This window comes from Phalacrocorax carbo, chromosome 9 (assembly GCF_963921805.1).
Source record: "Phalacrocorax carbo chromosome 9, bPhaCar2.1, whole genome shotgun sequence".
In the NCBI taxonomy this organism is placed as follows: domain Eukaryota; kingdom Metazoa; phylum Chordata; class Aves; order Suliformes; family Phalacrocoracidae; genus Phalacrocorax; species Phalacrocorax carbo.
This window is the reverse complement of record NC_087521.1, coordinates 8,231,149-8,244,320: the sequence shown is the minus strand read 5'-3', so window position 1 is coordinate 8,244,320 and position 13,172 is coordinate 8,231,149. Positions and strand designations below refer to the sequence as shown.

Below are 13,172 nucleotides of genomic sequence, written 5' to 3'. Positions count from 1 at the left end.
TAAAAAGAGTGTGCATGTAGTAGCTTCCAAATGTTTGAAGTATGGTGTTGTGCATATGTGCATGTAACATATAATTTTCTTTTTAAAACCTACTTTTATAACTATTTTATGTGTACCTTTGCATTTATGTGTAAGACACAGTTTACTTTTTGTTGTTTTATCCTTGAATAATGAGAACTGGGAAAACAAGTTGGGCTTGTGAAATTGTCTGGTCATTTGCTGCCTTAGATACTAGAGGAGTGCAAATTATAAATAATTGTAGTTTTCTCCAGAAGGCTGTTAACTTTCTATTGGGTTAGAGTCAGTTTTATAGTATTTTTTAGAATCTAGAGTAACATAATTGCAGTTAAGTATAGTTATTGAGTTTCCTCAAATCTCTCCATCCCCTCCCATTGGGAGCCCACTGCTTAAAACAGCTGATTCTGGATCTTGGTCTCTGCATTTTATCTTTAAATATTTGTGCAGTCATTATAAAGTCTGCATTTTTTTTCTTCTCTATTACCGTGCAGTGTTTTGTGCATTACTCTCTTTCTCTAAGTGGCAGTGGTTAGTTGAGAGTGCTTTCATGACATTTCATTTTAACTGAAATGCTCGTAACTGCCTTTTTCTCACTAGGATTTTAAATTTTAATTGATTAAATCAAGAGTTTGCTAATGCAAGGTAAAATAGCATATTTTAATTTGGTTTACCATTGAGCATAAGGCCAGAGGGACTAAAATCAGGGCTGATGTGTGAAGTTTTATATGGTCATATCACTTAGTCTTGAGAAGGAGCAATGCAAAAACACGGTATTCCTGGTTAGGCTGTTTCGGGCTCTAACCATTGAGAGTGATGAAAATGTACAGCCACTCCCTTTAAAAAAATCTTAAAGGATAGATTTGGTGCCGATTATAGCTCTGCTTTTTTTATTGTGCCTCCCTTAATAATGAAAATCTGTTGTTGATCTTAAGCTCTGTAGAGCAATGTGGTCTCTACTTTACTCATTCTATTTTTGAATCCCCCTTCCAAGAAAATTTTATACTGAATCTTGTCCTGAATTGGCTCTCCAGTGACTTCAGTCAATTTAAAGTCATAATGAGGACAAATGAGTTCGTCGTTTCCTGTAAGGATGGCCAACCCAGTAATGCCATTAACTGTTTAAATTTTATATTCGCACCTGCAAATTCCCTTGTCTTTCCTAGGATTTTGGCTTGCAAAAGACAAAGTATAAGCCCTTTCACTTTGTAGTGAAGAGACTACTTTTTTTCTGAACAGACTATCTTTGTTTTTCAACTACTTCAGTTTCCACTAGACCTTTTGCATTCCTTGAGATAGCTTGTCTGTTCTACTGAATTTGTTTTTACTTACCAGTTTAAGCAGGTAAGTAGGAAGCTTCCATGCTTCTTTGTCAGTTAGGTGGGTACTATGATTGATACTTGAAAAACAAATTGCGTTATTTTTCTCCATCTAGAACAGCACGTTAAAACCAGTTGTCCTGTGATACTCTAACCTTCAGCTGTCTTCAGTAGCAAAATGTGAATCCATGAAATATAGTTGTTTCCTGTATAATGGATTTGTAAATTCTGTATTTGATTTCATGTATCCATTTCTTAATCTGTTCAATATACTGTCATTAAAAACAATTCCTTAAAAGTCTGCTGTGTACCTATTTTAATGTCGCTTTGGGTTTGGAAGAAAATGTGTAACAGAATTTATGCTAACAATGCCATTAGGAAAAAAATGTGTGCATATATTAATGTTTCATATGATTACTGTTTGTGCCTTCTTTTAGAGTTATGATGCTAACCTTAGTACCTTTATTTCAAGGCAAAAACCCCAGTGTTTATGAACAGAAAATGTTTTTACTTGCTCTCTAGCACAGAAATGGTTTTGTTAATGACTGACTGAAGGGATTAATGCAAAACAGTTTTTATTCTTTTCTTTCTCTTCCAAGTCAGAGTTTGTTGCTTTGTTTTGGCAACAGGATAGAATAAAATCCATTATCTTTTGGTTTTTTGTGTTTTCAGGCTCGGATAGCATTTTTACAAGGGGAAAGAAAGGGTCAAGAAAATTTGAAGAAAGATTTAGTGAGAAGAATAAAAATGTTAGAATATGCATTAAAACAAGAAAGGTAGGTATACATATTGTTCAGCTTTTATCTGACCTGGAGGACTTACAGATTAAAAGTTCCATCACATTATGTAAGCTGTCTTTACTAGATGATTCTACAGTTACTTTATATAAACTGTCTTTATGGTTGGTCATCTTTACATTATGTTTTCTGATACAATTTAGTGTCTGCTATAATAAAAAGTTGCATGATTTTCAAGTTGTTGGGACTCATGTCTTAAAGTTCATATTGGACAGTGTCCCTTTTCAGAGTTAGAGTAATGGTATACTAAATAAGAATAAATGTTCCAAAAACATTTATAGCTTATTACTGTACCTTTACCTGCTCTTCAGTGGTATTAAACTTGAAAGGCTGAAAAATATTGTTCTCTTGATTCCCTGCAACTATTTTGCATGTGTTGCATGGTGAAAACTGTATTTTGTGGCAGAACAGAATCCTTTAAAAGTTAGCATTACATTTTGAAGTACTGTATTTTTCATGTGGTAGATGCTATAATTTCTAGTCTTGGTGCATTTTCTGTAGCTTTAATTTAATGCCTTAAAAATTAAAATGCCATTCAGTATGCAGGCTGATGTCCTTCAAACCTACGTGCTCTTCTCTTGCCTGGCTATTTCATTTGACCAGAATTAGTAGTTAATGTTGCAAAAACACTATGGTTGGGAAATAATCTTGTCATGTGCCTGTACTTTCACGAGTGGACTCAATTTTCACATTTAATTTAATTTTGCTCTTGAAAAGTAGCTGAATCAAACAGTGTAAACATTTTGAGAATCAGCCAACAAAATAGGTAGCCTTTATTTGTCTATTTTGATTTGTGGGGAACATTCCTGCCAGAGTAAACTTAAAATCTCGTAGCAAAGTGTAGCAAGGCTTCACTTGGACATTAAGTTTGTTGTCCAAGAGTAAGTATGTCTAAATATATTTTACATGATGAATTAGTACTTGGAGTGACTAGTACAGAAATAACTTTGATTACTTGTTTTGGTGTTAAAAACTTAATGTTTTGGCAAGGATGGCTACGTACCTCTGTGCGAAGTACCCAGAATAAAGGTGCTTCAGAAAACAATGTGTGCACATATAGAAAGCCATACCTGCACATCATGTGTTTTCTGGTGAAGTAGTACGCTGAAAGGATCAATTTCTTCCTTCATCCCTGTCCTTGTAATGGAAAGCAACTCAAGGTTTCCAACCAGTGTAAGACTAAAAGCTACGTTGTTCTATCATACCAGTAACGTGCAAGTCACTCTGGTTTCAAGGCAGATGAATAGTATGCAAAGTGTTGGGTGTGGGTAATCTTTCTTAAAAGAACATTGAATGTATCAAAGGAATCGTGCTGTTACGGCAGGAGCAAGTGTCTTGGGTACAAGTAGCTTTCTGAAGTTGACAGAAAACACTCTGGTTACGTTGGCAATAATAAGCTGTGTGCAGAGACTTTCTGCAGATGTGTGCCATAAGGCTGTGAGGATTGCTACTTGTTGAGATAAACCTGAGGCAGTTAATTACAGCTGGAGTGTGAAGAAATCATATAACAGATTGCAGAATTTGAAGATGAATGGCATTGGTGAAACCTCATTCCTGCTTTCCCCTGAAATGCAACTGCCTCTGTAGTTTGGCTTCCCATGAAGTTTCAAAATTCATCTGATGGGCAAGAAACTTGTAGTCATATGCACAACAGAAACAGAACAGCAGGAACATACAGTTGGCTTTCATTCTTGTAGCTAGTGGGTACAAGCCCACACCGCATACTTTTCAAGAGGAAAATCCTTAAGTCCCAGCCAGAATTGTCATGAAGACTGCTAAAAACAGGAACTGAAACCCTGGAGTTGATTGGTGAATATGTGGGAGGCAACGAGGAAGCTTTCTGTTGTTTTTTTGCTACAAACACCCTGTAGTGTGAGGGGCTCTAATTGTGAAAGTATGATGGATTGAAAGCAAGCAGGTACTCTCTTGTCAGTAAATCATCCAAGAACGATAGTGTTAGTTTCTTGGTTGTTGCACTGAATTAAAAGTACAGGATAATAAAAGTAACTTTTTTGCTATTGTTCCTCCAAGTGAAGGATCACAATGAATGAAATCATCCCCAAAGCAAAATAAATTATGAGAATACCAGATCTGAAAATCGTTGACAGCAATTTTCAGTGTTGCACCTAACTTCCCCTGCCCACTTTCTCCTCCTCTTGTTGCTCACTCCCTGATGCTGTCAAAAAGTCTCGTGCAGTAAAATATCACAAAATAGGGAATCAGAAACAAACTCATTCAGGCAATGATGACTGTTGTGATTTCTCAGAAAAAGAGTATGAAACTGGACATCAGTGTGTAAGATTAAATAAAATGCAGTAGTTACAAAATAGCTCGATATTTCTAGAATTTACCTCTAAGTATGTGTACAACAGGTGTGATAAAGTTTTAGAGAAGTAAAATGTTGTTATTTTGAAGTCCTTAAATATTTTGGTAGTTCTTTATGAATTTTTGAAATAAAATTAGGCCTTAAAATGGGATTTTTTTTGTTTGTAGCTAGTGGATATACCTTTATGGTGATCTGCAGATCCAGCCAGATTTCTTCTCTGTGTACTCTAAGCCACTCTACTCCAAGCTTCACCAGCATAGTGCTGTGTTGAACTTAATAAGACTTTCTGAGATCATAAAGCTATGGCTGTATTTTGACTTCATGGGGTTTGGACTAGAGCTGGCTTATATCCTTGCAACTGAGTTGTAGGATTCAATGGTTAAATAGCAGCAAGCAGCTAAATCAACTTAGGACATTGTTTCTCCTCCTCTTACTTAGCCTTAGAAGAATGGCAAGTCAATACTCAAAGGGTTCAAGAAGTGCCCCTTGTAGAATTCAGTTACTGTGTGGTGTGGTGGAGTAACGTCACTGACTTGTCAACAGCGCTGTAGCTTGTTAGTGATTTTTAAGATATGTAATAATTACCCTTGTTTATGTGACAATATGGAGAGGAATATGTGTGCAAAGATATAGTTTATTGGAATTCAGTAAGATTAATTTTTTACTGTTGAACTGAAGTTGAGCATCAGGTATGATGTGAAAGACAACTGATCTCATTACTTGCAGCAATATTTTGGCTTATTTGTAGTGGCTAGTTATTGGTATAATTTTAGATCAGACACATCATTATCTTCTCTAATGAACAATTAAAGCAGAATTTTAATTAATGTTTTGAAATCATAGTTCCAAAATGGAACAACTACTCCTAAATAGTATTCGCCACAGCTCTAAATTGAACAAATTCAGGTTGGCTTTTCAATTACAGTGCTTTATTGGCTTCAATTACGAATTGAGCAAAAACATTTTCCTAGCATTATTTAACTTCACAATTTCATAATTATTTTCATTTTGATTGTTGTTTTGGGTTGGTTTTTTTTACCCCAAAATGTACAGTACTTTATAGGGCATGTAAATCATAGGATGTACATTTTATCTGGAAAGTCTGGTAGAACACTGCCCTATTACAATGTGGAACCAAAGCTTTGTCTCTCAGTTTAGAGACTACCTAGTGTAGAGAGTCTTACTAGTGCATGGTTGAAATATTAACATATTCACAAATAATTTTTAAAAATTGTGGTTTTATTTAGTTGTCAGTCAGTCAGATTCAGGTCACGCAAATACCTAACCTTCAGGAGCCTTACAGTTTTTTAGTTACAAGGTAATTGCTGTGAAATGCAGGATTTTATCTTACTATAGAGGGTCAATAGTGCCATCTGCTGACAGTTTGTTAATGAGACTGTTCCTAATTGCAATTTTAGCAGAAACTTCTGTAATTTAGAAGAAAAATCTTCTATGCTGTCAAATAGATCAGGCAGTATCTGAGATGAACTCTCACCTTCAATTTGCAGAAACTTGTAGCAGTGGCTCAGCCGTTCGAGAAGATGATTTGTTGGAAATCATTGGTGTTGTCCAGCACGTGTTCCGTTATGTATCTTTTCTCAAGAAGTTTCATATTTGAGAGTAGTCTTTAAAATTGGTGGGAGCTAGGTATGGTTCAGTTATTCTGAAAACTTTTCGTGAAATGTTTAATTTAGAATTATGAAGACAGCTGTATTTTATAGGGACTTCTTTAAAATGTGGCTGCTGAATTTTTTTAGAGAGATCTTTCAGCTTGGCTCTACTGCAGAACATCTAGAGCTCTCTTCCCTGAGATTTTGGGTATTTTTGCAGAGGACCTATGAGGCAAAAGTCAAATTGCAAAATGTCTGGGGTAAAGTTAGAGAATTCCAGGGTATAGGTGTAGGTGGTAGTTCATGTGATATTCCTGGAGGTAAAAGGAACTGGAGACATCTTGATGGGCAACTTGGGCACAGCATAAAATTTGGAAGGCTCATGCATACCTGCGTGGAAATAGTATCACCAAGACCAATTTTTTTAGAGAGTGATGGAGAAGGGGCAGTTAGGGGATTGGAGGTCAGGAGATGGGAAGGAGTGAGGCATGTTTGCACAGGTAGACTGAGCAGGAATTGGAAACTAAGCCTCCAGTCAGTGAGGAAGAGAAAATCAGTAAGAGAATATATGTGATGAGGGAATCTAGCACTCTAACATGGTTCTTCAGAGGGAAAGATCTCTGTCATAAGCAAAGACAGACCAGGAGAGAAATTGGAGTGCAAATTGAAGGTGGCAAATAGGCAGAAATCCCAAATGTAAGATTCATTCATCGTAGTGCAGTTGGCTAGCTATGCTAGTGCTACAGCTGAAAAAATAATCTCTAAGTAGTTGAACCTATTGTTTTTTGAAAGGTTCTCTTAGTAGCTGACACACACGAAAAGACCCACATTCTTGGAGAACATACTGAACTCATCTGTAAGTTATTTGATAATAGTGAATAATTTTAAGAAGGTTAACTCAAAACTGTGTTCTTGAAAGACTAGAAATAATTGTATGATGCAATAATTATCACAACAGTTTTATTTGGATAAATTGTGTTGTGCTAGTGTGTTTGTTTTAGATGGGAATAGTAGAATGTTTTGAGTTTATAAAAGCATTCTATGCTAATTTGTTAAACATTTGTGTACTTTTTCAGGGCAAAATATCATAAATTAAAATATGGCACAGAATTGAACCAAGGTGACTTGAAAATGCCAACTTTTGAATCAGGTAACTTTTTTACAGTTTATTTATGCTCTGTTCTATATTTGTTCTGTTCAGTTTATTGCAGCTTTCAATCTTCCCCCCACACCCCTTAGGTGTGTTATAAAGAATATTTGCTTCTAGTTTCACTGGTTTCTTGTAAAAAGTAAATTGATATTTAAAAACCAAAACCAAACAAAACTGAACAAAAAAACCCAATCCAACTATGACACTCTATCTTTCAGAAGAAACCAAAGATACGGAGGTTCCTGCAGTACCTCAAAATAGCCAATTGACCTGGAAGCAAGGCAGACAGTTACTAAGACAGTAAGTAACATTGTTGATTATTGGTGTATTCAAACTTTTCCCTGAAGTAAGAGTAGCTATGTATATGTTTACTCTATGAAACAGAGTGAGGTATTCAAATAGTGGTTCATTTTTCAGGACTGCATAGTCTTGAGCTTTAAGCAGTATAGGGAAAGGTTTTCTGTATGAGATGGATAGCAATGAAGCTTATTTTTCAGAAGTGATGTAATAGTGGTGTTAATTTTTAACAGCCAATACTAATTCCTTTCATTTTCCCTCAAATATGCTTCTTTCTTTCTTCTCTTAATGCATCTAGGTATCTTCAGGAAGTAGGTTATACAGATACAATATTGGACGTACGCTCCCAGCGGGTAAGGTCTTTGCTTGGGCTCTCCAATTCAGAACCAAATGGTTCAGTAGAGACTAAGAACTTAGAACAGATCCTCAATGGGGGTGAATCTCCTTCATCAAAACAAAAGGGACAGGAAATCAAAAGGTAAGTGAAGAGATAAGAAATGCATGAAGTTAGTTTTACTTAGTCATTGATATGTACTGGTCAGTTCACATTGAACTTTCAACTCCAGAGTCTCTGAACACTTGGGAGTGTAGCTGACTACAAATGATTATGGACTTAACTGAAATTGATTGTAAATATGAACATATGTATCTATAATACATACAAATATGTATGTTATACATATATGCAAGAAAATATATTATGTATTGAAGCTGAATTTATCTCATATAACCACTTTGGAGCTCTTATTTTAAGGAAATATTTTGTTGAGTGGTGTTTTTATAATAAGGAATTAGGCAGCTCTAGAAACTTCTTCACTTCTTGTTGTTTTGCTAATTTTAAAACTCTTAAGCTGTTAGGTAGCAATGGCATTTAATCTGATAAGTCCTCTAAAAGCCTCTTCAGCAAGTAAAATGGATTCTCTGTTAATGTCTTTATGTAGGAATTCTGGTGATGTTCTTGAAACATTTAACTTCTTAGAAAACGCAGATGATAGTGATGAAGAAGAAGAGAGTGACATGATAGAAGATATTGCAGAAGGAAAAGAAAAGCACCGGATAAATAAGAAACACAAAGTAAAAGATTTTGTTTTTATATGTATATATAGATCTGAAATCCCTTTAAAAAGGGAAATTTTTTCCCCCCCAGATGATTATTAATGTATCACATGTAAATGTATGTTGTACTTCATTATCTGAATGGATTCTAAGCAGATGTGTTATTGGTAAATTTGGTGGTTTAGTTAATATGTTACCTTGAAAACTTAAAAACAATCAACGAACCAACGTGTTCGCATCTGTGAATTAATTGCTGAAAGAGAGAACTGATTTGGCCATCTCAGTTTCTCTCTGCATGCTTTGAGTCCCTTTATGAGGCAAATTTAGCACAATACAATGTGTGTCCTTTCTGCATTTTGGAGAAGGTAGGGACAGCTCCTTAGAAGAAACTAAATTATGTAACGGGGGAAAACAGTCCACTGCGGATACGTGTTTAATTCTTCCTTCTATGCAGCTTTTTACTAAATATGTAAAAGCCTAGCAGAGACTTGTCACAGTAATCTTCTGTTGAAGGTTCAGTTAAGTTTTGTTTTTTGTTTTATTTTCCTTTTAAGTCTTCCATTCTGTGAGCAGCTTTCTAGGTAGGATAGACTATATAACCCATTCTTTTTTACTAATTTTTATCCCGTACTGGAAGTGTCTCCCTGTCGTTGGGGTTTCTTTATATAAAGGGGTTGATTTATGGATGTTGTACTGACAGTTTTATGACTTTTTGCACAGTAGAATATTCTGTAGCATGATGGCCCCTCTGGCTGCATTGAATTTTCTTAAATAGCCAGCAGTATTAGCTCAGCTTGACGCAAGTCTTAATCTCCCAGCTTGACTTGTTGGGAAGGGTTTTCCCCCATACCTGTGGTATTACCTTGTACTTCTGGTAAATAGATTAACCAAGGAATCGGTTGAATCTTTTTTTTGCTCTAAAGCAGTAGATCATCTAATAAAAAGATTATCTGTAGGTAAATCTCCAAGCACATATGAAGATATTACACTTGTTTTTTGACTCTTGACAAAGCTTGTGTTTTTATAGAAAGTACAAGGATCATTTATAGTTATCTTTGTAAAAATTGTTGCTTTCTGCAAAAGTGTAAGACTATTGTGCAAATCATAGAAACATAACATAACTCCATGTGAAATTCACCTGCAGAATGAAAGAAAACTTTTTGCTCATGCCTTGGTAGGGGGGTTGTTTGTTTTGTTTAAGGTGAAGGTGTGGTAGAACTAGTAAAAAGACGCTTTTCAGAAAACACCATATTTTCCAAGCTTTTGCTTAACACTGAAATAAAACTGGAAGTAAAAGGGGAAAAAAAGGTTTCTGGACCGGTAGAAAACACAGTTTATTTGTGAAGCTTCCCTAGCTTCAGCTCTAGAGCTATTGATATGGCAAGAAAACGAGAATTTTCCAACTGATAGGTTTTAAATAAAAAATGAAGACGAGTATGTATGAAATTTTTTGTTGCTAAGCCTAGTGTAAGTGTTCTTTTCATTTCTGAATGATCACTGGACTGTGCTGCTCACTCTTTTTTGTAAGCAGCTTTAGATCTGACCATATCTAAGTATCTTTTTCTGTATTTCATGTTGAAAAATGTTTTCCCCTGCAACCAGGTACTCAGTGAGTAATCCATCACTTGTAACCTAAATATTTGAGTAGAAAAAGCTGTTCATGATTCAAATGCAGAAAACTGTTTATCTGCTTGCAGATTGGTAATGAAGGTTTAGCTGCTGACCTTACAGATGACCCCGATACTGAAGAAGCTTTGAAAGAATTTGATTTTTTGGTGACAGCTGAAGATGGTGAGGGAGCTGGAGAAGCTCGAAGTTCAGGAGATGGAACAGAGTGGGGTAAGGTGCTAATAAAAGCCTTTAGGAGTAAAGGAATTCTTGTTCATGATAGTACATAAGAGTTGCAATACCTACTAAGATGGTGTGGATGTGTGGATGATTGTGATAATCAAATGCTGATGCTTAGATAATAGTGTATTGGATGCTGAAATGTCAATATATATATATGCTGTTGTAGTTACCACAAATACAATTATAGTTACCTTTGTTTAGAGTTTTGGTTCTGATTCCAAAAAAAACTAAAAGAGAATATTTTCTTTCTTGAATAAGAAAGGCTAGGATTCTGAATGGTTTTATACCTGAATTAAATTTGCTTTCAAATCTGTATTTTTTTGGTGTGTGTTTGTTTCTGATCAAGAGCTTTAAAGTTTTTGTGCTCAAGTGAAATTAATTTCTTTGGTGTCCTTGTAAAAATGGGCACTTCATATATTTAGTTTTTCTGGCCAAGATTTTAAAATGTTATTGCTAATGTGGCTTGCATTAGTAGATTCCAAAAATACTTTTGTACTGGTCCAACTTGTTATTTATTTATTTTAATTTTAGAGTAGATAATAAAATCAAGTACGTTACTAGTTTGATGTGAAACAAAGTATGCTAAGTCATGAACTCCTGGACCCTACATGTTTCAAAAGAAGAAATTAAAAGCAGGAGGGAATTGGGGTAGGAAAAAGAATAATGAATCAAGTAGTTCACATCTCCATTGAAATGGAAAATTGACCATCTTAGTTTCTGAACTGTGACACAAACAATTTTGTGGTTATATACTTCAGCCTTTCATTGTAAAGCCAAACATTGCCACTAGATCATCTCGTTTGACCATTTTATGTCATTGAGACAATGAATCTGTCATACTCAGTCTTGACTTTGAAGGTACCAAGGATTACAGTGCGTTCCTTCCTGGAAATTAGTATCAAAGAGTTAGTCATCTTTATTTTAAAAACTCAGTCTTGTTTCTAGTTGGACAAACTATTACCTTTATTTTTGGTAATACCTATCTGTTTTTAGAAGCATTTTCATTGTTTGGTGATGTTCCCCTTTGGAAGTCGTGTTATTAGATTAGTTTCTTTGTCATCTTTTTATTTAGCAAAACAGGCAAATCTCTCTGTATAAGACATCACATAGACAAAATCTTGGCTTCAGGACCTTTGTTTGCAACACCCCTTCAAATGTATAATGATGCAGAAGGTTCTAGTTCTAGCATCAATTTTGGCACTATTGTGTACAGAAGAAGAGGCACCTTGATACTGTAATTTATGCAGTGAAAGATTTATCCATTTTTTTCACAGCAGACTGCTGAAACATACTGAACTAGCTTGTCCCTTGATATTCCAAGTCATTGCTTTCCATGATTGCTTTCCAGTATGTTGTATCTCTGTTTACTTCTCAGATAGTTACCTGGAATGGGGGCATTCTGATTTATCTGCAGTGCTGAGTTTGCAAGTTAAATGTCTTCAAACTTGTTTTCAAGCAGTTCAGTTGCTCTCCCAAACTTGAAAATAAAATATGATAAAATTTAAAAATATATTTTAAAAATCAAATTGGCCCACCACACTTTCCAGAGAAAAGTTTGAATGTCCTTTGTTACAGTTTAAGTGAACCCAATAAAAGTGAGGCAGAGCATTTTGGGAGTTAGTACACATTTGTGATGGCTTTTTCGTCAGAGCTGGTTTAACTGCAGTCATTCCATTGTTACCAAAACACTCATGTCTGAGACAAGGAAGTGGGGAGCAGGAAATAAACATAAACCTGCTTTAAAAAATGTGTTCTGAGTTTTGCCATATGAAGACAATGTCCATAAGTTTGTTGTATATTTCGTACTGTTCAAATGAGTCAAACATACTTGTAGCAATGCTTTTTTCATAGTATCATTGAGTTTTACAGCTATTATTTCCATAAATGGATCTTTAAGTATATAATCTATCAGGTCTTGTGGTTAAGTGGGTAAATTAGAAATATTTAAAGCCAATGCTTCTTTATTAACTATCAAAAATAACATTTCAAATATTGCCCTACTTAAAAGTGTGCCTTCTAAAATAAAATAATGCATTGCCTAAACCAGTTTATTTTAGCTGTCACATTATTTTGAAGTCTGAAATTGTAATTACATGAAATCCCCAGGTTCATCCGTTTATTTATTTTGGGGGAACTTCATTTGAATGAACACTTGCCATTACTTTCTAAACAACTGCATCAACCATGAACTTCAGAATTTCAGTTTTAATTGTCTTATTTTCATAATGTAGAGAGTTGCTCTGTTCTGTTTTCTTCTCAGCTTTTTTTTCTTCCTGTTTTAGTTTTCCTGTCACTGACACCCTTCTATCACTTCTTACTCTTGCAAAGCATTAGGCTCCCTGAAAAAATGTAAATGTTTACATGTGTATTTATAATGTTTTTATTTAGTATCTGGAAACCAAACTTCTTGTGTTTAGTCTCTAAACCTATAACCTAGTCTTGCTTTGTGATAACTTTCAATACTTCATCATCAAAGCAGGTCTAACTGTAGGTCTAACTTCAGGTATGCTAAAATACTTGATCACCAAATGTGATAGTTACATTTTTGCTATTGGAGACTTCTGCAAACCAGCCACCAAGTGTGGAAGTTTGGGTTGCCTTTTTTTCCTTTCTGTAATACGGCTTTTTACGAACACATTCGTTTTTTGTGCCTCATTTAACATACTTTGACTTTAAATTGCAATGCTTGAAAATAATTTAAGTGTCCTGTCATGCGATGTGTTCTACTTAGGAACAGCTTATCTTCAAAGT

The 13,172-nt window shown here is 35.0% G+C and overlaps 1 protein-coding gene across 3 annotated transcripts in view; it reads left to right on the top strand.

The window, feature by feature from the left end:
- Positions 1 to 13,172, top strand: part of STRN3 (striatin 3) — a 66,944-nt gene that overhangs the window by 19,809 nt on the left and 33,963 nt on the right. For all 3 annotated transcript variants that reach the window (XM_064460206.1, XM_064460205.1, XM_064460203.1), the window contains exons 2-7: positions 2,007 to 2,110; positions 7,144 to 7,217; positions 7,436 to 7,517; positions 7,813 to 7,992; positions 8,456 to 8,588; positions 10,268 to 10,409. In XM_064460206.1, coding sequence (XP_064316276.1) covers positions 2,007 to 2,110; positions 7,144 to 7,217; positions 7,436 to 7,517; positions 7,813 to 7,992; positions 8,456 to 8,588; positions 10,268 to 10,409 — 715 coding nt within the window. The remainder of the gene's footprint in view (positions 1 to 2,006; positions 2,111 to 7,143; positions 7,218 to 7,435; positions 7,518 to 7,812; positions 7,993 to 8,455; positions 8,589 to 10,267; positions 10,410 to 13,172) is intronic.